Source organism: Struthio camelus, chromosome 5 (genome assembly GCF_040807025.1).
Source record: "Struthio camelus isolate bStrCam1 chromosome 5, bStrCam1.hap1, whole genome shotgun sequence".
In the NCBI taxonomy this organism is placed as follows: domain Eukaryota; kingdom Metazoa; phylum Chordata; class Aves; order Struthioniformes; family Struthionidae; genus Struthio; species Struthio camelus.
Genome location: NC_090946.1, coordinates 25,010,187 through 25,036,953, shown reverse-complemented (window position 1 = coordinate 25,036,953; position 26,767 = coordinate 25,010,187). Strand labels below are relative to the sequence as shown.

Genomic DNA, 26,767 nt, shown 5'->3' with positions numbered 1-26,767 from the left:
AAGCACAGGGAAAAGGGAACGTGAATTATTACTGGTGATAAACGGGGGAGTCACAAAATAACTCATCCAAGAGGGGAAGCAGGAACCAAGCGGCAATATAAAGCTTTTCAGAACTTTTCAGACAAAAATCTGTTTAAATGGCTGAGTTGGGAAAAGGAGGAGAAAAAAAAAAAGAATCCTCAGATGTTACAAGGTCAGAAAGAAAAACAGTGCAGTTTAGGTAACAGCCTCTTCCTAACTAATGGTTTAAGGAAATTTAGCTCTTCTTCAGCATACACCATGGTAAAGTCAGGATTTTAAGACGGCAGGCATTTTGTTCCCACGTGCACAAGGCCAGGCCCCAGGCCCCGACTCCGCTGCTGCCTTAGCCCCAGCGCTCAGCAAGGAGCTGGGGTTGTGCTGACACTGCTGGACACCCACCTCCTCAAAGGCACCGAAAACCCCTTTCCGACGTCTTTTGTTGGTCTCGCTTTCCTCTGCTTTCCCTTCAACCTGAAACGGCAAAGCCAAGACCAAGCACGTGGATTACTACTGTGGTTACCGAATTGACCCAACCAGCTCCTTCCGGACTGACAACTCTCATAACCCAGAAAATGTGGCCTGGTCAGGGTTGAGAGCAGAAGGGCCCATGTGCTGGGGTGCTGGTTACAACTGCGTGCCTCATCACGGCCCTCCTGCGAGCAGCCATCCCAGCCGTAGTGTCGGCAATCGCATGTTTAAAAGCGGGCTGGTAACTGAGAACTCCTACTGGACTCTGCAGGGGGAAGTTATGTGCTCATGGACTTTGTTGAACAGAGGCCCTCTAACATCGGCACTGGCCTTTTCTTCTTTCACTACTAATTAGTTTGTAGTTCATAAAGCACTGCCACATTCTTGACCCAAAAAATGGTGCTACAGCATGGGCTACTTGGTTTATTTTAATTTAGACTACATTGGTTTCCCAATAAATAACAAAATCCAAAAAAACTCTCTCTCGCGCTATAGCCTCCCCACCTCTATCTGCATGGCCGTCCATCGTGGAGATGCATCTCCTGTTTCAGAGCAATTATTGTCTGCCTCAGAACTTTGTCTCCCTTATAATGTTCATCTCCCTGTCTGTGGCCTTACATAGTACTTAAGCAAAAAAATTCTGTTTTGCACTCAAGCTACGCATGTATTTAATTATTTTAGTGAACTAGAGATCACACAAACAATAAACGGTACCTCATGCTCAGTCTGCACAAAGTTTCAAGAGAGTCAATACTTAAAAATTTGTATAATTCCTTATTAAATTCAGTCTTAAAGACCGGGCAAAATTTACAAGAAATGACACACATTCTATATGAAATATGCAGTTACAACTTGGAGAGCTTTTTGCCTGGCAAATGTCATGGCAGGTTATGTTTTCTGAACAATAAACTACATTCCAGTCATTTGCATTTGCTCATGCTATAACTCTGTGATTCCTCAGCCAGCTTGAAAAAACAAAAAACACAGAGGAAAAAAACAAAAAAGAAAACAAACAACAAAAAAAAGAAAAAAAGAAAACAAAAAAGAAAGATTAAAAAATACAGACTTCCTTTTTATATGTTCACTGTTTATAATAAATCATTATGCAGTGAATGGAAGTAATCCCAAACAACTTCCGGGCAAATACCAAAAGAGTTAGATGACAATATTTTGATTGCTTTGCATGCTTTGGTACAGCGTCTTTCAAGTAGTCGCTCTCAGTAATCTATCTCTACGCTACCTATAATCATCAGTCTACAAAAAACGAAGGAATAACATAACAGCATAATATATTCTGCATAATACTCTGTACCACATAAAAGTAGCGTTTGCCTAAGTGAATGAAGCAAACAAGATGTTGCCTTTCAAAATCTTACACAAAGAGCTTTAATTAACATATTTACAAAGATGTGAAAAACAAGGCAACCGTAATTGCCTAGCAAAATGCCAAGAAAGAGGATTGTGCCTTTTATTGTGTAAACACCTAAATTCCTTTATTAGTCTGGAGCAGAGGAAATCTCAGTTCCTCTAGAGCTCTGCTGACATTAACAGGGAAATGGAAAACTTTATCAAGCCCAGCACCTGCTGCCAGACAGCTACCGCTGCGTTCACGCCAGGCTCCCACGTCCTGGTCTCCCGCAAGCCACGCACAGATAAAGATCCCTCTTGTAGCCTACAAAAGAACAAGCTGGAGGGCGCAGATGGTTTAGCAAGTGACACATTTTCACTCCAGTTAGTTTTGGACAGCCTGTGAGGCTGAAGTGGTCTCCTACTGTCATACCTTGATAACGCCTGACACTGCTTTCTGCAGGGGAAAGAACCATAAAGCTGAGGTCATGGCCAAAGCCCAACTCAAGCAGTTGCCTTCCAGCAAGCTTCATTTCCCAGCCATTTTCAGGAAGGTACGGCCTTCGCAAGCCTCTGTGCTGAACCAGGTGGCATGTTTAATACTAAGCTTTCACACGCCATCCGTGACAAGGTGCAAAGCCTCACATACAGAAGTGATCTCGATATTCTTACTCCTCAAATTTGGAAAGCACTGCTACCATTTCTCTTTTCTAACAACCCCTGTATGTGAAACCAAAAGGGCCGATCAAGCAAATCACTTCATGCTTTTATGTAGAGCCAAGAAATACTTCTTCTGCTATAGCAGACAGCATACTTCATGGCAGGAGGTTAGTCAGACAACTGGATGACTTGGTAATGGAAAGCTCTCTTCACTACTAAAAGTTTCTTTACTTCTGTGAATAACTCAGGGTAAATAACAACACTGCAATTATTAAAAAAAAAAAAAAAAAAAAACTTTTTCTTCTAAAGAAGTCACCATAAGAAAAAGCAATGTTTATTTTGCCTACTTAGTTTCTCACTGCTTGGTTAGCTGGGAAACATGTCACCTTGGTTTGTGTATATGTGGGTAGCAGGGAAAAGTTATTTCCTAACAAGGACATATGAGGTTACTGGGCAACTGACTCCACAGGATCTGAAAACGTGTTTACAGATGGAAAATATTCAAGACATAAGTCAGTCTATGAGAAATCTGGACATTCTAAAGTAGTTTTTCAAGTGACAAAAAAAATTATACCAAAACTTAGAAGATAAGATAGAAGCAAGTTTAAAAATCAATATATTGAAACAGTGAAAATTGTAGCACATACACATTAAGGACACTGAACTTAAAAAAGGAGTGGGAAATCTATACTTTCGCAAGCAAAACCTAGAGTGTTTGCATTGGCAAATACTGCATAGGGAAGTAATAAAGTTAAATATGAGGGAGGTCTGTTTAAAAAAAAAAAGACTTAAAAATTATCATGGTTGCTATATAGTTTCAGGCGAGCTCAGGAAAGCAAACCCGAAACGGTTTTGGATTGAGCTGAGCTTCAGAGAACACAGAAATTAAATTAATTTTGGTGGCTGAGTACATGCTGCTGTCGAACTTGTGCTGGCTAAGCGGCAGCAGCTGGACTGGCGCAATCTCCAGAGAGACACTGCTGACTTTGAGTTGGATTTTACAGACGCTCCCCACTTAAAATGAAGTTAAAGTGAAGGTAGGCTTCACTGTGAAAGTAAAGCCCCTCCTGAAGGTCTCTCTTCAGAAGAGGACCAAGTTAATGAAGAGGCAGAAGGTGAAATAGTTTATTACTGAATAATTTTATTAGAGTAACTTTTAAATTAAGTCATAGGAAACTTTTGAAGTTACAATCCCTTCAGAAATATATGGACAATACTCTCAGTGCACACGATCCTATGTCAGACAGCATTAACTCTGATCTCGCCACCCCTTCAAGGCTCTGTAGCCCTCAATGGCAACATGGACAGGCATGGATGTGTTTTATTTGAGGGTATGAATGTGCCCCCAAAGCACATGCCAACATATTTTCATCAATAAGTGAGAGACAGAAAAATATATGGGCTTTCCTGAATAAATCACCATCTTGGAGCCGGATCTAGAGTCGTGCTAGAGGCTCTAGCTGCATGGTTTATACATTTATAAGGGTTTGAAGGGCTCCCCTTCAAAACTAGCTATCAATACTCAAGAGTCTTGACTGCATCCACAAACTGTCAAAATTGTCACTTTAGTTAAAAAACAAACACCACTCCCCAAACAAAAAGCCTTCTAGAGTTCTAGTAATTGCCTGAAAGGATATATAATATTATGGCCATAGATTTAACTCTAGGAATATAAAACTACTGCACTACTTTTCTTAAAGATAGAAATAACTATGCTTGGAAAAATTCATCTTTCCCTCATCTTCTTGAAAAATCTATAAAATGTAATGTCGAGCATTGTGCAAAACCTCCTCAAAACACCTGCTGGAAAATTTTCAAAAGGTAAAGTTAAAAGAAAATACAGGTAATGGAACCAAAATCTGGAACGCTCCAAGTTGAAAACCACAACTTATACACAAACTAAATGAAACATGTGCCCTTACATTTATTTACATTAAAGAGGACTGACATAGACAATGAATATAAATGCTCCTCAGATATACCCAAATTCTCACCAGGATTAGGAATTTTTCATTTACAAAGAACACTTAATTGGGACTATTATTAATGTTTCATTGATTTGACAGTGACAATGTTTCAGGTTTAGCATTACAAGTGTCAATGACTGAGAGGGGGTGCGTGTGTTAGCTTTGTTTACTGTGGAATCTTACTTTACTTTTTTAATATGCTCACAAATATCTTTCTACAGATCTTTTAAGAGTAAGATACATAAAATACTTCCTTTTGCACCTGAAAGTTTCCTTTCGTCTCTTAAAAAGAGAAAGACTTATAGGGCAACCTTTCCCTCGCAACTTACCTTTGGTACTCGTTTTCTTGGTAAGGTTAAATTGATGTAATTATTGAAGATGAAGTTTGATGATTTTGCTGAACAGAGGTCATCATTTTCTCCATTTTGCTTGTCCCCAGCATCTGTTCAGAATAGACTGCTTAGTGTATTCATTCAGATTTTTAATTACTTTCTCAAAGCCAGCACTTTTGCAGTCAAATACTAGTAGCAATTATATAAGAGAAACATGGGCAAATAAAAACAACTTTGTACAAAGTAGGTGTGATTTTTTTTTTTTTTTTTAAAGAAAGGAAGAGAAATGCCCAGGAATGAAGATACAGTAGAGATCATGTCATTCTTACAACAGAGTGACCCTGGTGACCTGATATATGAACTTAATGTTGCTAAGCAGTAGTTGTCCAGCTGCTCCTGTTCCCCAAAACCACTCAGGACCAGCAAAACCCTGGTCTCAAATCACATTCCCTCCCATCTTTTCTAAGTGGGAGACGACTCTTGCAGAGCAAAAGGGCCACATGAGCATTCCCAGTCTGTTTGGGAGCCACCTGGGGAAGGGGGCTCCACTCCCCAATTCCATGAAAGCTAGTGCTGCCCAGGCTCGGCTTACCCATGGCCCTCAGCGGCGTGCCTCTGAACAGCTCGTAAAACTTGGAGAGGTACATGACCGTGCTGAGCTTGTCGGGCTCGGCAGAGGAGCCCACCTCCTTCCCTGTGGTGACTGGGGGGATCCCAAACTCCCGCTCAGCCACATCAAACGCCAGTTGGTTGTTTCGGACAACGTCCTCTTCGTTCAGGGAGTCGAAGTCACTACGGGGACAAGGCGCTGGCCTCAGTGGAGGTTTGCTCTTAAAAATCATCAAAGCCACTAAGAGTACATTTAGGCTAGTGCTTTAGGAAACAAACATGCTACATGTGCACATGCACTATATTCTCTTCAAAGTGTTGCACACATACTTTAAGTGAGGAGCTCCTGTCCACGTCATAGCTTGATTTAGCAACACACTTAAATACGTATATTACACATCTGGAACCACATTATCTAATCCATTTTCTATGGGACTTATTCTAAGACTTCACTCCCTTGAACAGCTTCCAAAATTCATGACTAAAATAAGCATGCAAACAAATACCCAGGCTCCAGATAGGGTAGTTCCCTTCTCCTCATAAGGAACATGAGCTTTTGAACCCCCAAAGCATTTATTCCCCCCACCACGACCACCCATTTAAATCCCAGGCTCCAGTCTGTAGCAATTCCCATAAATCCCAAGAGTGCTTTTCAGAAGGGGCAGCCCAGAGGCAGCGCTGCCGTTCGTCCTAGCCTACGCTCAGCCCTGCTGGCAGTGGTCCCTTGGCCCACGTGGTGGGACCAGCAAGGCTTCAACTGGCCATGTCCTTCACCTGTCCCACTTAATACAAAAAGTCAACAAATCTGAACACAATATTAGGAAAACTGCAGGAGGTCTGTTAGCTTGGGAAAATAGATTTATCTTAACTTCCTAAAAAGAGCTGTGCTCAAGAGAAATGCTTTTCACACACAGCAGGGATTGCTTTGCTTTCTATTTGCTCTCTTCTTACAGTCACAAAACCATCCATTATTCCTATTTTTTTAAAAGTTAACTTGAGGCAAAAAATACCTTATTCATTCCATGCTAGCTCTTCCTAAGACAGTGCTGCACAAACAAGTGTCTTGGGTATCAGAGCCCTGTGTTTTTCCAACCCATCACACCCCATTAAAAAATCTCAAATATTCCTTTCATTTATTATCCACCACATAGGGAGGCTGACAATAACTCCTCTGTGGCTCTAAAATCTGGGGGTGACTAGTCCAGGCAGGAAGGCAAGAGACTGCATCCATCGTATTTTGGAGACTCTAAGAAGGCAGAAGAGCCTCTCACCACTGATTTCATCCGACAGGCCCTGTAACCCATTGATGTAAAAGGGCATCACAGTCCTGCACAAACAAGGTGCAAAGCTGCCGTCTCCCATGACACTTTCCTGGCCTCAGAGTCCATCTATGCTACGGTTGCAGCCGCAATGACAACACAGCCAGGTTGGTTCCAGGTATTTCTGTAACTCTCGACTGTCCCATTAAGGCTGTGGTTTAAAGTAGACCCTGAAAACCTGTCTCCAGGGGCTTGGGAATACAACTCTCATGTTCTCCAAGCACTGCAATTTTCTTTTCAAATAGCCATGTGACTCCCACTAACACAAACAGAAATCATAAGGTTCAAAGCCTTCCCAGGTCTTTGAAAGCATATACATGCAAGCACATCCGGAAAACAAAAAAAAAATCCCACCCCCAAACCTGGTAATACCGTGCTCCCCCTTGCAAAAAAAAAAAAAAAAAAAAAAAAACAACAACAAACCAAACCCACCCCACAATAAAAGGGACACTGGACTATCAGCATTGCTTTGGCTGGTCTTCCACTGTGCTTCTGTATAGAGCTGAACGCATCCTACACTTGCAAAGTCTGCAGATGTCACTTACATGAGGTCAGGTCTGAAGCGATGGATAATAGCACATAACGCAAGGCCACTTTTCCAGGAGGTAGTCAGGTCTGTGACGTTAACGTTACGGTACCCTTCTGTCTGTTTCTGACACCAGGTCAAAAGCTTGTTAGGTCGAATATCTGACTCTGCAGTTATGGTAGAGAGCAAACATTTCACCTGGTGTTTGTATGCTCAGAAAGTTCCAAATATTAAGTCACATCAAACATGAGATGTCACATACCGCGTCTTGAGAGATTCACTGATCTTCTAATGGAGCTTACTCTTTCAAGAGGACATTGCTGTAGCTCATTGGTAACATATAACTGCCTCACCTACAAGGAAAATCAATTTGTAGCATAATATTAAAATTAATTGCAGGAAAAAAATCTTTCTAGGTTAACTTTATCAACAGTTGAATCTAAACCAATGAGTCCCCTGAAGATTTTGTTCAAGCACAATTTCTACTTGTTGCCATGTTTCTCCCGGGGGAGGAAGGACTGCCATTTCATAAGCAAGCCTTTTAAGTACTGACCTGGTGAGGTCGAACACAGCTTGAGTTCAAGTTTTGGTATCTTGTTCCTGGGTCAATGGTATACTGGTCAAAGTTCTTGTTAATGTTTTCAGGGGTAGTCTGGGGCAAGAGCCGATAAATGCTCTCTCTTACAGACAAAAAAAGAGGCAAAAGATATTGATTATAATATATTGATTGCATAAAGATTATTTATTTTATTTTTTGCAACTATCTGCATCTGTATTTTGATTCTGGCATGACAAGTATTATGCACTAAATGCATAATGCATCTGCCCCATTTCTTATCCCCATTCAGCAGGAAAAGGATGCCAGACAGAAAACAGATAACAAAAAGACAGACTTTTTGAAGTGATGCCCACATTTTCCTGAGGCAGGAAGTGAGCAAGAAGACAAAAAAAGAAAAAAGAGAGAGAGAAAAAAAAAAAAAAAAGATTACCTCATGCAAGTCATGTGGTTTTGCTTTACCCTCCACCCAAGGAGAAACTCCTTTACCACATAACAGCACTAAATCCTGTCGTTCTGCAGTTCCCATAACCATTACGGCCTGGTTTTATTATGCTGTTCAATTTTCCACTTGGGACTGTGCTGTGTTTGAGTCATCCCACAAGCTCCTGTCTTAAGGCTCCTCAGAGAACTGTATTTAGCAATGCTCCTACTCGCATTACCACAACCATGACTACTCCTACTGCGCATCAACCCCTAAAACGTCCCAGCCAGCCGCAGCGGACTAGGGCAGCCGCCACCGAGCCAAAGTCAGCAGCTTCTGCCACCAGACCATCACCATGCCAGAGTTCCTGGGGTCGTTAACAACGGGGTTGTGGTCTGATCAGAGGGACATTACACAGAGAAACCTATGATTCAGCATTACAGCAATTCTTCTTGGCCACACATTTATCGGCGCAAATAAGAGGGCGCTAGGGCTTGTAAGCTGAAATACTGAGTTAAAATCACAGATATCAACTACGAAAGCTATTGTTAAAATATTTGTTTGCAGTTGTTTCAGCGAGAATCAGGGTTTTTTTTAAATAAACAAACAGGTGCTGAGATGGCTGGAGGATTTGTCTTTCGACGCGAGGTATCTTTGTGTTTTTCCCTCGAGGCTCACACCTAACGCTAGTCACTAGTGATTTAAACCTATGCTGGATCTCTGTATCAAAGCACAGGAACTTAGAGAGCAATGGTCTGTGAGTCACCATCACTGGTAAATTGTTCAGTAGCCTACAGGCTAACTCCATCCCACTGCTGCTGCAGGGAAGCAGAATATTTCTGCTGTCGGCACTGCCTCTTACATCACCTTCTACCAACAGTACAACTGAAAACACCGTAAAATTGATGAGAAAAGCAGAAGCACTCACCGTTCAGCAAGGATTTCTAGTGGGGGTTTTCCCTGAGCCCAGCTCCTAACCATCCACGCGGTATCGAAAGCAGCAAGGAAGCCTCTTGCACAGCCAGTGCCCATTGGCCAGAAGGGCTGTAAGAAGTGTTTACATTTTAATCACTTGTTATTTCATCAGAACTTATTACAAAAGTGATTTGCAATGTGAATTTGGAGTTGAGGGTTTCATACTGTCTTAGAAAAGTGCCCCAGAAAAAGTTAAAATACAGCACTGCCAACTCTTGCAATGTTTAGAGGGTTTTCTCCTCCAAGTCTGAGGTAATGAAAAAAACCTGTGCTTTTGCTTTTTCTTAACTTCTATATTTAAAAGCAATTTTCTAGGTAAAGGCTAAAAAAATGACTCAGAACACTCAGAAATCAGTCAAGTTCAAAAAAAAAAAAAAAAACCAACAACTGTGTGCATGTTGTGGGAGATGCCTGTCTTCTCATCTCCTAATTTTGATTTGGAATGATCTTTTCAAACACTTCAGGCTACCAACATGAGTAAAAAAAATATACTAGCAGTAATGTTCACATTCCACAAAGAGAATACATTAAGGCAAAGAGACTAGAGTAAAAATTCGGACCAAGTTCTTCTCTCCGATTGAAGTCAGGGGAGTTATGCCAGGCACCCAGGCTGAGGACACACAGCTCACTTTTCAGACAGAAATACAACCTGCATAAAGCAAAACAGAATCTCAGCCAGAGGCTGCCAGCCAAGCATTAGTTACCGCCCTGAACTATGGTATAAAAAAAAAGTAGAAAAGAAAAAAAATCCCTTCCAGTGAAGTTCCCATTGTTTCAGGGCATGTAATAGAAGATAAAGTTTGTTTTTTGGAGGGTAGATCAAATGGCTGGATTAAAAAAAAAAAAAAAAAAAAAGACCATTGGAAGCCTTTCCCAGATATACCTCAAGCAAACTATCTCCAACAAGCGCCACCAGGAGCTGGTGTCTGTGCCTCTCTCTCACTAGTGCAGCATTTTCAGATGCATACATGGAAGTAAAATCAAACATTGCTACATCTGGTTGCCCGTAGTGATTAATTGCAAAATCCAAGGAAGGCAGCTGGTAATTCGTTGCAAAGTCAGCAGCTTCTCTGGCATAGGAGAGCAAATTGTTCTGGTTCACGTTTTCCCCACAGAGGAGCAACTCGGTATCAACGCAGTCCTGCAAGGCAAGAAACGTGCAGGCTGAGACAGTCCTGTCACTGGATCAGAGCCCAGCAGCAGCGCAGCAATTGCATATCCCGCAGCACAAAGAACCAAGGGAGATGTGTTGTCTCCTCAGGAAAGATGTTAATACATAAACACAGCTTATTGTACCACCCCAAACTAGAGCACTCTACCTCAACATTAAACAAATAGCCTTGCTTACAACAGAATATGATAGCACCTTGGCTACATGTTATTTTTATAACTCAGACTTCCCTCCCATCAAGAGATATTATCGTTATCACTGCAGCGCACCCCGCTTCTGAAACTGCACAGAAGCAGAAATACAGGCACGCACCAATGACACACCACAGTGGTTTCTGCCTGAATATTTGACTTAACGTCTCAGTATCAAAACATACAAACTTGGACCACGGAAGTTTTTCTGCTGTTCTACTGTGGCTTGCTTTTTTTAGCCAGCATGGTGAAGGACCTTTCCTTTATGGGTCACTCAACCTAAAGCCAAAGATGATTAATAAGGCAGTTTCTATTTACAGCTTAATCATGGATGATCGCAGGGATGATGCCACGAGAACTGTTATTAGCCCAGTTGCCTTTAGACAGATCTCTCTGAGACCCAAGCAGGTCAGGGAAATGACCCCACAGTTGGCGAGGGTCTGCCCCCCTGCCAGCCGTTGCTCCCCTTCCCAAGTCGCACGTTGCTGGCTCTGCCCTGGGGCGTCCCTCGAGAGTGGTCGCCATCGGGGCAACATGTGAAGCCAGCCCATCGGAAAGCCAAGGAGCCTTCCAACAGCTCACCACAAGCACTTCCTTCGGGAAGCTATACTCAGCTATTTTGGCACTTTCTTACTCGGCGAGAAAAATATTGACCTCTTTTGGGTATCCAGGAAGAGAAATTTAAACAGTGTCAGAACACTCTCTAGAAATGAAAGAAAAAAGACTCACATCTTAAAGATAAAAAAAAAAAAAAAAAGTCCTTTAAAGGGCCTCACAAGTTCCTGAGTACTCTTAAAAGTTTAGGCCATCATAATTTACAGTCTCCCTCTATCATGTTTCACCCACTTTAGAGAATTCAGAACTTTAGCCCAGGGTAGATTTTAAACACTTCCTTATTTGCCTGATAAAACTGGACCTAGATGTGCTAGGTCAACCTTTAAATAAATGAGGTTTTCAATTTGTGGTCTGATGACAACACCATGCAATTCCAAAGTGAGCCAAGATCCCTTTTCAGCCAGTTTCAGAACTGATAAATTTAGGAAGTATCATTTTTAGTTTCCTTCAGGAACTTTGTGCTGACTTGGGGGGGGGGGGGTGTTCAGAGTAAGATCTAAGCAATCTGAGCTTTAATGAAGTGACCCAGTAAGTCTACAAACACCTTCTATAACATGGAGCTACATTTATGCAGATGTTCACGCTTACTTTGTGCCAAGTAAATAAGATAAGTCTTTGCCCAGCACTTTTACCTACATTAATAATCACTCCTTTGTCCAAAAGGCTCTGCTTTTTTGCTGTCATCACAAAATAATGAGTGCTGTCTTTGTAGTAAACAATATTCTCCAGGTCAATTCCTGAAAGAAGATAATACATTTGTTATGAAGTACAGAGCATTTTCTGTGTCATTTACAAAAAATATCTGATTGATCCCTATGGGTGTGTTTCCTTCTTGGGTTATATGAGATATATTCGCTTTCCCTAGCTGAGATGAAGTTTGTGGACAAAATGCTGGGGGGGGGGGGGGGGGGAGGGAGCATCACGGGGCACAAACAAACAGGAGACTGGCCCTAATCCACAAAAGTTGTCGCTGCGTAATTTAAAGTTATTTAGCATTCTACTAAGGAACAGCCAAATTAACTACGGCCATAACAATCTTCCAAGAGGTAGATGAGGGGAGCTACCAGAATAATTTTTTTTTTCAAGTTGAAAAACTTTTTTCAGAGAAAGCTCTAGCATTGGGTCTAAACAGGAGTTCTGGTATTGATTGTAATAAAATATCTGCTGTAAACGAAGAAAGGAATTGCTCGTACAGATAGTGGATGCAACTATTCTGAAACCCCTTTTCAGATAGATTTAATTCACAATTTGTATTTTAATATCTATGGCAAATTCTTGTCTATTTCTTTTCAGTTTATCAGATCTACACATTATAAAAAGCAAGAATAAACTCCTCCCAGAAGGAGGAAGCCTTTTTTGTACGGTTTAAACCATCTGGTATGTGAACAGATACAAACAAAACAAACCAGGTCGTAAGGGAAATTTCTGAGCACCAAAAATGTCCTTCTAAAGTTGTTGGATATATCAGGTATTATTACATTTGAGAAAAATTTAAACATTAAAACAAGCTATAATGCGGCAATGTCCAGCCTAACCAAAAAAAAAAAAAACCACTTTCCACCGTACCACAGTACCACAGCCATTTCCCTCTGCAAGATTCTGGAATCAGCAGCGTTTTATCACTTGGTTTTTTTTGTTTTTTTTTTTTTTTAATGAAATGTATTTAAGTTTAGATTAATAGGAATGGGAGGGTGGTCTGGCAGATAAAAAGTTGGTCTCTGATTTGGTCATGGAAAGAATGAGGACCCACCCACCTGTTTCCTCTTTTAGGTCCTGGAAGAACTTCTGATTGAAGATGAAAGCAACACCGCTGATTTCTTCTACCTTAGCTTCTGCAGTTGTATTTCTGTTTATAAAATTGGCAGTGATAGCTATAGCCAACTTTCCACGAAACTCCTTCCTCCTAAAACCTGGTAAGCAAAGAAAAGAAAGAATTAAAAACACAAGAAACTTTTCATGCCCAGCTCTGAGTCTGCTCAAGGCAATGCAGTCTCTTTCCCAAGTTCAGGTGTGCCCTTTGCCAACACACAATCACAAATTCCTTCTTTCCTCCAAAACTCCCCCTGAATGCAAAGAGGCTTTGTGTTTCTCCCTCTCAGCTGCAAAGGGGAGCTGTACTGCACTCACGATAAAAGTATCTGGAGGGGAACTGCCTGAACATGAGAAGTAGTTAAGGACAAACGATGACTGAAGGAAAAGGATGGGAAATAGTGCAGATGAAATCTAATGGAGGGACACACTTTTAACACACTACTTTGCAAATAAGGGATTTTTGGTACACGGGTGACAAAAGGTTTCTGAAAAAACATGCAAGAGATCAGCAGTCAAAAGCAGCAGAGAAAAATCTGAAAAACAAAAACCTGTACAACAGTGCTAGGTGCACACACTAACGATGTTTTTCAGAGATTTTGAGGGTCTGAAAAACGTTCAGCGGGTTAACTGTTATGCTTCCAATGTGAAATTGACACAGGTCAGCATGCTAAATTACTTGCTCTCTCATGCCATCCTAGCTTCCTTTTCTTCCCCCACAAAAATGGCATGCTATACCCACAGTCTAGCAATCACACATTTAAGTTCTTTCCCTCTATGTATTCTCCTTATACTTAAATAAAAACTGAAGAAAGATCTTAAGAGTCCCTAAGTCTTTAGAGTGTTTTTAATCAATCGTAGATGACTTTCAGAGAACACATGGATTTCTAAGAAATGAATCAGCCATGAATTTTTCTATCTGTTTCTTGAAACGTTCTAGCTAGTGAGGTGAGCTTCAGCCTCATTTCATTTTCATGTTTTAACATGAAAATATCAGCTTCTGTACGTAAACAGTCCTCAGCCCACCGAATATTCCCTTAGACCCTGGCATTATAATAAACACCTCAACAGAGTCTGCAGCCAAGGTAAGAGTAATTTTGTTTTAATTGATGTCTGGCTACTTAAGTAGTCTGACAATAGCAAGGAGAATTTTCTAATGAAAGCATTATAAGGAATTAATACAAAGTATATCATGTTTGGCAGAGAGAAGAATAAGTAGACACAAACTATGAAGCTAATAAAAAGGGAAACGGGTTATTTAGTGAACTGAAACTAAGATGAATATACCTAAAGCTACAAGGGGAAAATGGAATCAAGCAGCAGGTTTGTTCCCGCAACACAGAAGCGGCTAAGCCAGCGCTGCGCCTGTCAAGCATCTTGGGCCATCAGACTTCTCTGCAATGGCTCACAGAATTCACAGAATGGCCAAGGTTGGAAGGGACCTCTGGAGATCATCTAGTCCAACCTCCCTGCTCAAGCAGCGACCTCTAGAGCATATTGCCCAGGATCACGTCCAGGAGAGTTTTGAATATCTCCAGCGAAGGAGACTCCACCACCTCTCTGGGCAACCTGTGCCAGTGCTCTGTCACCCTCACAGTGAAGAAGTTTTTCCTCAGGTTCAGATGGACCTGCCTCTGGTCCTGTCGCTGGGCACCACGGAGAAAAGACTGGCCCCATCCTCTTGACACGCCCCCTTCAGATACTTGTACACACTGATAAGATCACATCTCAGTCTTTCTCCTCTCCAGGCTAAACAGGCCCAGCTCTCTCAGCCTTTCTTCAGAGGAGAGATGCTCCAGTCCCCTCATCATCTTTGTAGCCCTCCAGCGGACTCTCTCCAGTAGTGCCATGTCTCTCTTGTACTGGGGAGCCCAGAATTGGGCACAGAACTGGCTCCAGCTGATGAAGCAGGATTTTTTCCCGTATTATCTTCTGGAATTGTTACAAAAGTAACTGCTTCTCAAATGAATCACCATTGTTCAAGAGCGATACCTCTAATGCCTTCATTAAATACCTGGCAGTCACCTTTTGGTCATGAGTTCAGACACACAGCCCAAACTTGTGGCACAATAGCAAAGAATGTGCTGTTCCTGACATGTCTCTTGCTAGTTCCCTTCGAGTTAAATCTTCATGTTATTACTTAACCTTGAAGTAAGCCTAAGGGTACCACAATGCATTTTGGAGGCAATGGAGATAGATACCGTGCTGCGAATCAGTAATGACATTAAGTGTCTTTATTTTGAGCTACAACTTAACAATAAAAGTAGAAGACATCACATAAAAAATAGTTTCCACACAGACTTCTGTGGAGTGAAAGGCAGCCTTTTTTTGTTCTCGCCTGGCTTTCAGGGAGGGAAAAGCCAAAGAACATTATTGCCCTAAAGACCATTATTAAGGCTAAAAGTACACATTCACCTACCTTCTAATGTGTTTCTGCGGCCATCTGCACCAATAATAACATCGAACTCAAACTCTGACAGAGGGTGATCCACTGGGAGAAATTCAGCCCTCCAACCTATCTCTAAAAACACAAAGAAGAATATTTATTTATTCTTCAGGAATACAATGAAGAAGTACGTTCAGAGTCTGAAGAAAGGGCATTAGGGTAAACAGCCAATTTCTCATTCAAACTGAGCTGAATTCTGCCTCAGATTGATGGAGGGAAATTCTGCTGGAGTCAAAGCTACATGCAGACCATATTAGCAAGGCATTAAGCTTATAAGCTGACAACAAAAAAGGGAAGCCTTCATTTGGATCACCTAATGCACTAACTACATTTCCTCTAAGACCCATATGACAAGAATATACTTAAGCACTTCATTCTTACAGAAATAGCCCCACAATGACCTTAACAGGACAGTGCATGCATTTACAGCAAGGAAACACTGGGTTTTGTAAGAGGAAAAATACTATTGCATCGTCAATACTTTTAAAGTCCATCTTCTAAATAAAAAGTGTACCCATAAGGTGAAATTTAGTTTTTCCATTAACACAAAATGGATTATCTGAACATGTTTGTAATGCCCATATTTATAAACTATATTTGTGCTTTAATTACTTATAATATACTTAGCCTACTGTTACTACAAGAAATAACATACTATTTTAATATTCAAAATATTCTATTACTACTATTCCCCAAATACTAATCCTGAAAAAAAACAGAAAATAAATCTTTATCTATTTTATATAAGAATCTTGCAAAAGATAGCTGGTAAGACTCCACGTGCCAGTGGGAGTTTTATCAAGTATAAAAGCAAAATGAGGTACAGAAGGCTTAAAAATCTATCTTCAATATTTATATTATCAATCAAAAATTGTTTTTGCAAGAAGATACCAAGAAGCCACACCAGACTCCCTACAAAGCCTCAAACACATGCCAGAAGGCAGAGTGCAAAACCTCTACTTCTCAGACCAGGGTGTTTTCTTTTAAGTATCATCAGTGCACTGTCACAATGATACTTATCATGCCTATGATTTAGCAAACCTTGCTTAATAAGGGCAAAAGGCTCCCATTTTTTAAACATAATTCAAATAACTACGAATCATTTCATTTAAGGCCTGAAATAAAAAGAAGTTACTGTGTACAGAAAGGCATTTAAGATAGCTTAAGAAACAACAACAACAACAAAATCTCTCTTTTTCACATTATGATAAAGAGTACTTTGGTTTTCTTGATCTTCAGGAGGTTCCACGACTTTCACAAATTCTAGATTCACGTGGATTTCAACTCCTAGCATAAGTGCAACTTTGAAGAGGATAAGTTGAAGCTGTCGAATACCTGCGGACAGTAAAAAAAAAAAAAAAAAGACATATTTAATACAAAAGCAAGCACAGCTGTTACCAACCCACCACCCAACCGATACCCAGTGTTAACAAAAACAGGTCGTGTGATTATTTCCTGTACTGCGATGAATGCAAACGCAGCAACCAACACAGGATGTTGTTCTCTTCTGTCTCATTTTCCCTTTGCAGCACATAATTTCATAGGTGACAAAACTTATTTCAGTGACTTTCTTAGAATTTTTTTTGGAGCTTTCCTTTTTAATGATATTTAAACCATCTGCATGCCCAACATTTTAGGACAGAAACTTCTTCTCGGTGTGCAAAAATCATTTCCTTGCATATTATCAAACTTGTGCATATTTTCTCATTAGATTAAAAGTTGTATCTACCTTTAAGGTGCTATAACGAATACTAAGATTCTTCATAAAGCTGCAATGAAAACTTTTTTTTTTTTAAGAAGCCTAGATTAACAAAAAAGCTGAAAAAGTGTTCCTAAATACCATTTGCTGCTCTTATGTCATTTGCCCAATTGCTGTTTCGCTTAAATGAGGGACACCACCTTTTTTGTATTTTGTGCAATGCAAATGAACTTGCTGCCAAGTCAAGAAAGTCCCCATTAAACCTTTGACGTCTCTGCTGCTCTCGACTGAGCAGTGCCCATGCCCTCCAGATACTTACTGATGTGATCAATGGATCCTGCACAGAATTTCCCATAAAACTTCTTTGCTCCCAGTCCCCGGAGGTCATGGATTGTAAAGGGCCAAAGATGCAAAACATTGTTTCGTGAAAAGGTATCCCGCTTCTCCACCACCACCACTTTGGCTCCCAGCAGGGCAAGCTCTATGGCAGTCCGCAAACCACATGGGCCACCGCCAATAATTAAACACTATTAGAGAAAAGAGAGTTTTTTACATAGAGTTTGGTATTGATTTCCTCATAATTTCCAACTTATTCTATCAGTATGACTCGATATGCTCCTCGACTTACGCTACTGAGAGCATATTCAGGTAAACTATTACAAATCAAAAAACAAATAATAAACATTCGAATTTTGTTTGCTGTGTGGTGTTCAGTCATTTTGTAACAGAGGATAACTTACGTTTCACACAGACATAAAAGTATCTGCTAAAAAGATGTAACAGGAATCAAATCTATGATAAGCTAGTACTCTTACAATACTAGTTACTGTTTTCTTCAACTTAGGGCACACGCTGAATATCATAGCCTCTCTCACCTACTGCTATAAAGCCGTAAGTTTTCACAGGCTAAAAGGCAAAGGATTGCCAGAAAACAAACAAATCAAACTGAAATCCAAAACCTCAAACATATCTAATGTTTACATTTTCCTGACTGATTAGTAGAAACTGATTAGAAACATTTATTGCAGCTCACCGCCAGCCCCCCCCCCCCCCCACCCCAGATACGCTCCTCTGCCTCTCTCGCACGCAGCCAGACAGCGATTATAGTTTCGAACCAAGTACCAACCGCAACCCAGAGCTCACGGGATGCAAGCCTGGCTCTCTTTACATTTCTCTTTTGTAGAGTCATTTATTTATTTTGGTTTGTTCATTCATTTTCAACTTCAGCATCTTAAGTAAAAATTATCTGGCACTGACTTCTATCCAACTCAATCATAGAAGTGCAAATTGTTTTTAATTGAATAATGTAACGAATTCCAAAGAAAACAGTGAAATTTTCACTGAAAGAAAAGCTCTTGTGAAGTGCTCTTGCTTTAAGTGTTTTGTTGACTAAAGATATTAAATAATTTAAAGCTAGCTTGTCACTTTAGCCATGTCCTCTGCTTTCTTCCTCCTGAAAGAACACATTTAATCCAGAATTTCAGAACAGTCCTCACTGCATGCTAAATACTAGGAAAAGATCAGCAGATGTAATTATATACAGGAAGCAAACAGTGTGCAGATGTTGTCCTGACTGAGGAGCAGAACTACTGGCAGGGACTGGGTCAGCTCTTTTCTGCACATACTTGTTATGATTAACATGGGAACTCCGTGTTCGGACAAGTAAGGGACTGCCTTTACAGCTACACAGTTCTCCAGTAATGTTTAGCAAGTGGTTAGAAACGTTTTACAAATAAAGACCATACATGGTTTGACAAGTTTTTGGGGGTTTTTTTTGGCTAACAAATTGTATTATATATAAATAAATGCAACATTTTTAAAAAAGCAGTCTTTTGAGATTTAGTCATAAGGGACCTTGCCAAGTAATAAAACCCACACAGAAAACATTGCTAGCTCCTCCTGGTACTCTGCAACAAAGTATGTTAAAATTTTAACAAAGATGCAGCTCTCTCCCCTCCTCCTATCACCATTGACAAAATATCTTCCCGATTGCCTAGAGACACAGTGAAAAATTGCTGTATATTTGCTATCATCCATGGTTACCTTCCGTAAACATATTTATCTATGTCTTGGAACCACTTGTTCTTCGATTTATTAAAGACACTTCCCGCTGATGCAGAGCTTACTCTTGGCACGCTGTCACCATTTTTGAAACTTCTGGGGTCAAAACTGGCACAAAACCATTGCAAAAGTAATTCCTACTGCGTTTAGGTTCCTACCTTTATTGAGTAACGAAGGAGACAGCAGCCCTGTCCTCCCTCTGCCCTCCCTACCCAGCTCTCCACTTGCATACAAAGTTATATAGAGACGCTGTCTCGTCGCCATTCTAGAAAGAGCCTGGAATAACTTTACATTTCACCTCCTGATACCCCAGTCTTCTGGCTCCCCAGGGTTGCATTTGCAATTAATTTCTTGCAATTTAACACAGAGCAGCCTTCTGCTCGATGGCAGACACCACATAAGCAACCCTGGAAGCATCGGTCTCCCGAGACTAACAAAGGACATTGGACAAATCCCAGCAGCTCCTAACACCTCCATCGCCATTCACAGCTCAACTGCCTCAACCTTGCCAGATCTTTACTCTAAAAGGTAAAGGCTAACTTGACTTTTCAGAGTGCCTTGCACAAGTTAAACAAAGTAAGAGCTGCTGATTAGGGATGATGAGAAGCTTTTGCATCTTTCCCGTCCAAGTGGGAGTCAAAGGGAGGAAGCTGCGTGCACGTGCCAGGGCACCTTTTCCAAGAACAAGGTTACAGCCAGACTTCTGTGACCTGCCTGAAGAAACACCGGGATGGCATCAGATGTTATATACTGTTTTATTACTGAGAGCATATCATGGCTAGTGCAAGATACCAACACAGGCAGAAGACGTTTTCCTCAGTAAAAGCTTCACAATCGAAAGGTTTGAGCTTCTGCCTGCAAACATATGTAAATACTTCCTGTCAAATGAGATGCCTCATTACATTTAATAAGTTACCCCAAAAAACAGGGCCGACATTAAAACAAGGCAGGAGCAAACAGCAGTACAGAAAGAATAAATGAGGAGGGATAAAGCATGCTTATCCAGCTGCAAACTATACTAATGCACGTGACTTTAAAATGCCTGGTTTGCTCCTTTATCCGTTACGAAAATAATTTATCCTTTGCACATATATTGTGTTTTTCATCCAAAGAGCTCATCAATACTAAAAATATTGAGCAACTATGCTCTAGAAGATGACAGACATGCACTGGGGCTCGGAGCCAGGACACGGACCCCAAGCTCCCCACCCCCAGCCCCAACCCTCACCCTTCCCCGACGCCGCTGCCCCGAGCCCATCAACCAAGGGGAAAGAGCCGGGCGCTGCAGCGTCCCGCAGGCACCACCACCAACTCCAACGCCAAGAATTCATCTTCGCTCCAAAATGCGTCACCATGTCGTCGGCAATAGGACCCAAACTCCCTACACCATTCTGGAAATACTATCCTGAATATGAAGAATCCTAATACCACAAATGCAACAAGGAAAACCTTACACTTAAAATACAAATTATTACCTAAATGGCTATGCTGGTTTGAATTAAACTTTTATCAGAGCATTTTTAGAATACCAGTTGACACTGGTATAAGACACTGAATAGATCTAATGCAAATTTACAGGCCAACAGTAGCGGCCCAGTGACAAGCTTTGGACTTTTTCAATTTAAAGTTCTAACTTCTAACTAAACCACGGAAACGTTCATACTTCAAAGCAGAATTCTAATAGTAAGTACACGCATATTTTATAAATCTTGACTATTTAAGCTGCTGAGCAAATACTGTTTCTATAGTTCTGCTACAAAGTACTGTATTTTTCCCTAAAGTGTAATACCTGTTCCTGTATAAATCTTGTCCTATACCATAAATAGCCACATTCTGTTCATTGCATTATCTCTCTTTAAACTGAAATAGAGTGGCAATTTCACGGATCTTTTTCCCAGCTATAATTAAAACATATCAGAAAGATTCACATATAATATAAACATGCTGAGTATTTGGCAAGTCTCATTAGTTTGATGAGACTTCAAAGGTGGCCAATCTGATCGTAAGAGACGCTGCTTTCTCTCTTCTTAGTATATTTAAGAAAGGCAGCATGTCGAAAATCTCCAGTGAACGTTTCTTCACCATACAGCACCACACTGTGCTGAGCTAAATGATGGTACAAGTCACTCTCCAAAAGCAGAACGATTTTTGTGCCTGCCACAGGTTTTCCATACAATCTCTGTTATAAATAACTGGGAACATTGGAGGGGAGGGCAGGGCGAGAGGAAGGATGCGGCATGGGGCCAGTGCTGCCGACAGGGCAGGGGCACTCGTCGCTTCTCCCAGCCCCACAGTGACATTTACAGCCCGTGACTGCAGGCACTCACATCCTGATCTGGGAAAGCTGTACACCATATGCATCTGCAGAGCACCTTTGTTGGCTTTCGTACAGCAGAGAGCAAGCTTCAAAAATCAACTGAGTTTTCGAGAAGGGAGGAAGCGAGCAAGAGTATTAATGCTAAATTAAAAAAAAAAAAAACAATGCACCAAAATGACCTATGCAGTCACAAAAATCTCACTCATTTAATAATCTAAAGGGCAGAATCTACTCAGGTGCCTTGAAAAATATAGTGCTCTCAGCATTTACATGCTCACAAGTCAAGGAGTCTTCCAGCTGGTGACGGGGAACTCAAACTGCATCTCTTTGCACAGTTAAGAATAGACAAAACCTGTTGCAGCTCGATGTATGACATTATTACTGCCTAACTTGAAATCTCTCCCTCTTCTCTTGCCCAAGGTACCCAATCACTAAGTGAATTCTGGAAAATAAAACAATGTTCAATTATGACTTGTGCCCAAAAATGTTCTGCAGATGAAGATGAAAGTTACAGTCACTCCAGAAGTTCAAGATTTTCTCACTTCCACCTTTCAGTTCTTCTGGAGACGAAAAGAGGCAATTAACCTTAGACTTTGGCACAACAGCAACTGGACAGACACAGAGACCTTTCGCTCCCCGAGGACACGCCCGTCAGGCACCATGCCTACTCTGTGGAGGAAGCTCCTACACACGCTAGCTCAAAACCATCCACTGAAGTTGTTCAGCTTCCCTTACCTTAAATGCCAAATGGCGGTTTGAATACATGTTGCAATCAAAGCCTACAGGAACGGGTTTTGCTGCTGGAAACGGGGGCAAAGGGGTGCCCCTGGCCTCCCCACACCACCCAGGTCATTTACAACAGGCTCTGCCAGCGCTGCGGCCACTTCAGAAACAGGCTGCACTGCCTTTCCATGGCAAAGCCACCTCCTTTGTTTGCCCAGGGCGCTTGCCTTAGCGTAAACACTTGCCACGAAGCTTTGGGGCTTGCTGTGGCAGAGGCCACCAAGTGCAACGCCAAAGGCGACAGAGACCCATCAAGGATTAATGTGACTAGCTTCATGTCCTCCATGGATCTGGGCAAGTGCTTATTCGTGACAGAGCTGTGTGTGATGCAACGCCAGATAGCCATGAAACGTGATGAAACAACACATTTTGTGGATCAGCAGTGACCGTTTCCCTGGAAAGGCTCCAAAGAGAAACAGCTGCCTAAGCATCCAAAGCAGACAGCTTACAGAAGCTGCTGCGGAAAGCTGCTTTTCACTTCATCCCCTTCACTAGAAATGAAAACGCTTCTGACGAACAGGGCTGCTCAGTAGGACGCTCATGACTTACTGACTTATAGTTTATCTCACGTTTGTGGTCTCAGATTTTATCACAAAGATTCATTGACAGTCACTGGTTACAAAAGTGCAGTCAAACATACTCTGAATCCATGGATAGCCAATATAGTTTCTAATGCTTAAAACATTATAGGTCAAGCCACTTAAAAACTAAAATCTTTATGCCGCTTCAGACTGTTAAAATATCAAGAGATAAAGCTTTAATCAAAAAAAAGAAAAAAAAAAAGAAGATAAAAACCCACACACAACAAAGATAAGCTCAAATAAAAATGATGTGTTTTGTCAATCTAAAACTCAAGTCTAGCATTGCTGTTGCCCTAGTACAAGAAAGCACTTGAATATGTGTCTTCTCCTCTAAATCCACCACTATGTACAAGCTCACTGCTTCTCTAGATGAGGACCACCACACCGAGTGCTTGTGATTTCCCAGCCAAGGAGACATCTCTGCAAGCTGGCTGAGGTACCAGCCCCACTGCAGCTACGCTCACGCAGCACTCCTTCAACACTAGCTCACCCTGCCTCGCAGAGGGTGGACTTATGCCATGGCCAGAGCCTGACTTGTTGAACATTACCACTCTTTTTGACGGGGTCATGTTCTGTTGCCTTTTATTAAAACCGACTATATCGGTATGGCAATAACCGCAGATAAATGACAGATTTGGAAGGTATCCACTGGACTATATGTATACACATGCAGATATGTTCATATATATGTGCATAAATACAGAGATTATATATATTTTTTTATATACACAGATACACATATATATGTGTGGATAGATAAATGGGACAGTGCCAAGCTAAAATAAGAATTACTTACTTTGCTTTTAGAAACAGGTCAGATACTAAAACATATCCTCCAGATTTCTGAGATTTACAAATCTATACTATGTGCAAACACAAATAAGAAAAATCATTTTTCCATCAAAGCAAGCTGAAAAATGTAGAAGGAAGTAATTCATCTGATTCTACAAAAATTAAGTAAACTCAAAACATTTTCTCTATTATACTATGTTTTATGAACTCCTTGTAACATTAGCAAGGTTACAAATGTTTCATTTAACAACAATAATATTCCATTAAATGTATTTTAATGAAAGACTGATTCTCCATAGGGTTATGTGAACACTTTATTTAAACACACTACAGATAGTTACAAAATTTACTTAACATTACCTTGAAAGATTATTAAGACTGGCTGGATCTTGCTGACTGGACATTTTGGAAAAGTGAACACCACAAACAACACCGTTTGGGAAGTTCAAACGCAAAAGGACAGTGAGCCTCGTGCATCCGTAATTACTACCAGCCTCAGCACTACAACCACTGCCCAGCACAGGCAGCACAGCATGACCAGTCTATTGCTGCTTATTTCATCCACTGTAGCCCCAGCCTGGAGCCTGAGGCAGCCCCAATTTCGTCATCGCCTGCCAAAAGCATCCATATCAGTAACTGCCAAAAAAGGGGACATTGACATTTTTCTTCTTAAAAGATTGCAGCGGGGGGTTTGCGATTATCAAACCTAGGCTCCACACACCCCCGAGGCTGTGCCCGCAGCTGCTGCGTTCACAGTTGGGCACCCTACAGGGCCCCCCAGGAACACAGGAACTGTCTGCACCTACTTCCTTTTTTATTTGGACAAAACCTCAGAAGTGAAACATTAGTATATTTACTGCATGTATCTGGCTCTTTACTGGGCCTTCTCCCCCCCCCTCTTTTTTCAGAAGATAAGCTTCTGCACAGAAAAAAGTCACTTGCCCCCCTTTTTCCTGGAAGAATTCAGACCCATTTGTCCGTCCATCCATCCTATCTGTGTCTCAGATGCAATTACTAATATTAGATCTGTGCAAAAAAAACAAAAAAACAAAAAAACACCCTTCTCATAGTTTGAAATGAAAGCAATGGTATGAAAGACATCTAAAATTTACCGACTGCTATGCAACATACACATAAAAGGCTGTACTCATTCAGTTTACTAGAAGTTGAGTTTCTTCATTAATGCCCCAAAGCTGTCAAAACTTTATTATTTGGAGCTTTTCTGAAGAGCTCGTTTTGGAGGCCTTGGTCATATTTAAATATGACGACTTAATCTCAGAGCTTTTATAACAATTCGCAAAAACGAGTAACAGAAATGGCAGACATGATACAGAAAAGTATCCCTGGAAACTTTCAGTTCCTCTTCACCACGCTTAAAATTATCTGAAGGAAACCTGCACACCATCTGACAAGGGAGACCACACTATTTTTAAAAAATAGATCATACATCAGATTTCAGTCAAGTGTTTTAATCTGAAATTCTCCTCAAACAAGCATCTAGAACTAAACTCTCTGACCTACTCTGGCGTTAAAAACATACGTTTATTGTTTTCCTACCTGCTTTCATTGTAATCAAAACAGGGTGGAGGGGGGAAGAGGCAGCCCTCCCTTTTTTTTGGCCAGCCGCTTAAACAATCAAAATGAAAATAAGATAAACCCTGTGGAAAATGCGTTACCTGACTATCCTTGATATGGTTCACAACATTAAGTACCTTGACATCTTTCGTAGATTTATGCCTGTAACACAAGATAGCGCTTTAATGCTACCCTTAAGAAGTTAGCAAAAAAAGCCCAACAACAATTAATCTGGAAGAGCAGAACTGGAGAACGGTAATGGCACCAGAAGTGCCTCACCCATAAGCACAGCAGCGACCAAGCAGAGACGACAGTCTCAGGCCCTTGCGAATAAGGACACCAGTGAGGTTGCTGTGGCAGAAAAGATTAATCTGCTACATGGTTTGTGGGGTCAGGGTCTTAGCAAACTGCACTGGCCAGCCAGCAGAAGACTTGTCTATGGACCAGAGGAAGGGATTTCTCAATCCTTATGGCATCCAAAGCATGCAGACAAGTTGGACACCAAATACAGCTTCACTACAGGAAGAAGCTGGCAGCATGCTTTAAAAAAACAGTACTGTTGTTACAGCTTGGTCTGTCTACAGAGAAGAAATATTATACTAAACCTAAAATTTTTAACAACAACAATTGCAGAAATCTATAAATTAGCTAATCTTCAGCTTAGAAATGGGCTTTTTGAAGTAAGCTTTGGGTGAAATTATTTTGACATTATTTCACAAAATATTTCAAAATATATTTTAACATACATCTTTATATTAGGCAAATTATTAACCAACAGCCAATTCACCAATTCAGATGTGGCTTTTAAAAGTCGGTACCGGGTAAATGAGCTTATACAGAACTAGCCATCATGTCTGAATCAGAATCCAGTTTTTTTTTTGTTTTTTTTTTTTTTGTTTTTTAAGAAGGCCTGAGACATTTGATTCCATCATTTCTAACTTTCCTAAGCAGATTGACTATACAGTAGGGTAGGGCAACTATAGCTGGGCCCAAAACATAGTGCTGTATAAAAGCAATTCTGGGCTCCTAGGTTCTATTTTCTTCCAGATCAATCCTGCCATATTTTAAAAAGTGCAGTCTCCAAAGACACTGCATTTTACAGTGCTAGTTTTAACAGCTGCTTAATTAGTAAAATCAAATATTGTTCTACAGAGCCACACCCTGAAATTTTTCACTTTATTATAGCAATCACTTGCATATATCAGTTTACTATTTATAGTCAATGATTCTCTTTCCTACATTTCAATTTACAAATTGAAGAATACTCAGAATTGACTAACCAACGTCACTGAGGGCTGCTGAATAACAGCATCAACAAACAAGATGAGTTAGAACAGTCTGAATAACCAGACTTTAAAGAGGTGTCCTTACTGTAACAATTTTGGGAAGTTTTCTGACAGTGAGGGAAGTTAACAGCACTCTTAGACAGACCCAACAAACCAGCCCAGTGGCAGCGTATCACACCACAAAAATCAGATTTCAGAGCCTCTAGATCTTACTGCCAAAATGTTTTTGGCTTAAAA

At 40.8% G+C, this 26,767-nt stretch overlaps 1 protein-coding gene across 5 annotated transcripts in view; it reads right to left on the bottom strand.

Moving 5' to 3' along the window:
* MICAL2 (microtubule associated monooxygenase, calponin and LIM domain containing 2) overlaps positions 1 to 26,767 on the bottom strand; it is a 124,465-nt gene that overhangs the window by 68,010 nt on the left and 29,688 nt on the right. For all 5 annotated transcript variants that reach the window (XM_068945101.1, XM_068945100.1, XM_068945102.1 and 2 more), the window contains exons 4-16: positions 17,455 to 17,662; positions 16,655 to 16,771; positions 15,410 to 15,511; positions 12,936 to 13,091; positions 11,818 to 11,918; positions 10,088 to 10,345; positions 9,158 to 9,273; positions 7,803 to 7,929; positions 7,512 to 7,602; positions 7,269 to 7,416; positions 5,388 to 5,587; positions 4,793 to 4,905; positions 421 to 492 (exon numbers count right to left, since the gene is read on the bottom strand). In XM_068945101.1, coding sequence (XP_068801202.1) covers positions 421 to 492; positions 4,793 to 4,905; positions 5,388 to 5,587; positions 7,269 to 7,416; positions 7,512 to 7,602; positions 7,803 to 7,929; positions 9,158 to 9,273; positions 10,088 to 10,345; positions 11,818 to 11,918; positions 12,936 to 13,091; positions 15,410 to 15,511; positions 16,655 to 16,771; positions 17,455 to 17,662 — 1,809 coding nt within the window. The remainder of the gene's footprint in view (positions 1 to 420; positions 493 to 4,792; positions 4,906 to 5,387; positions 5,588 to 7,268; positions 7,417 to 7,511; positions 7,603 to 7,802; positions 7,930 to 9,157; positions 9,274 to 10,087; positions 10,346 to 11,817; positions 11,919 to 12,935; positions 13,092 to 15,409; positions 15,512 to 16,654; positions 16,772 to 17,454; positions 17,663 to 26,767) is intronic.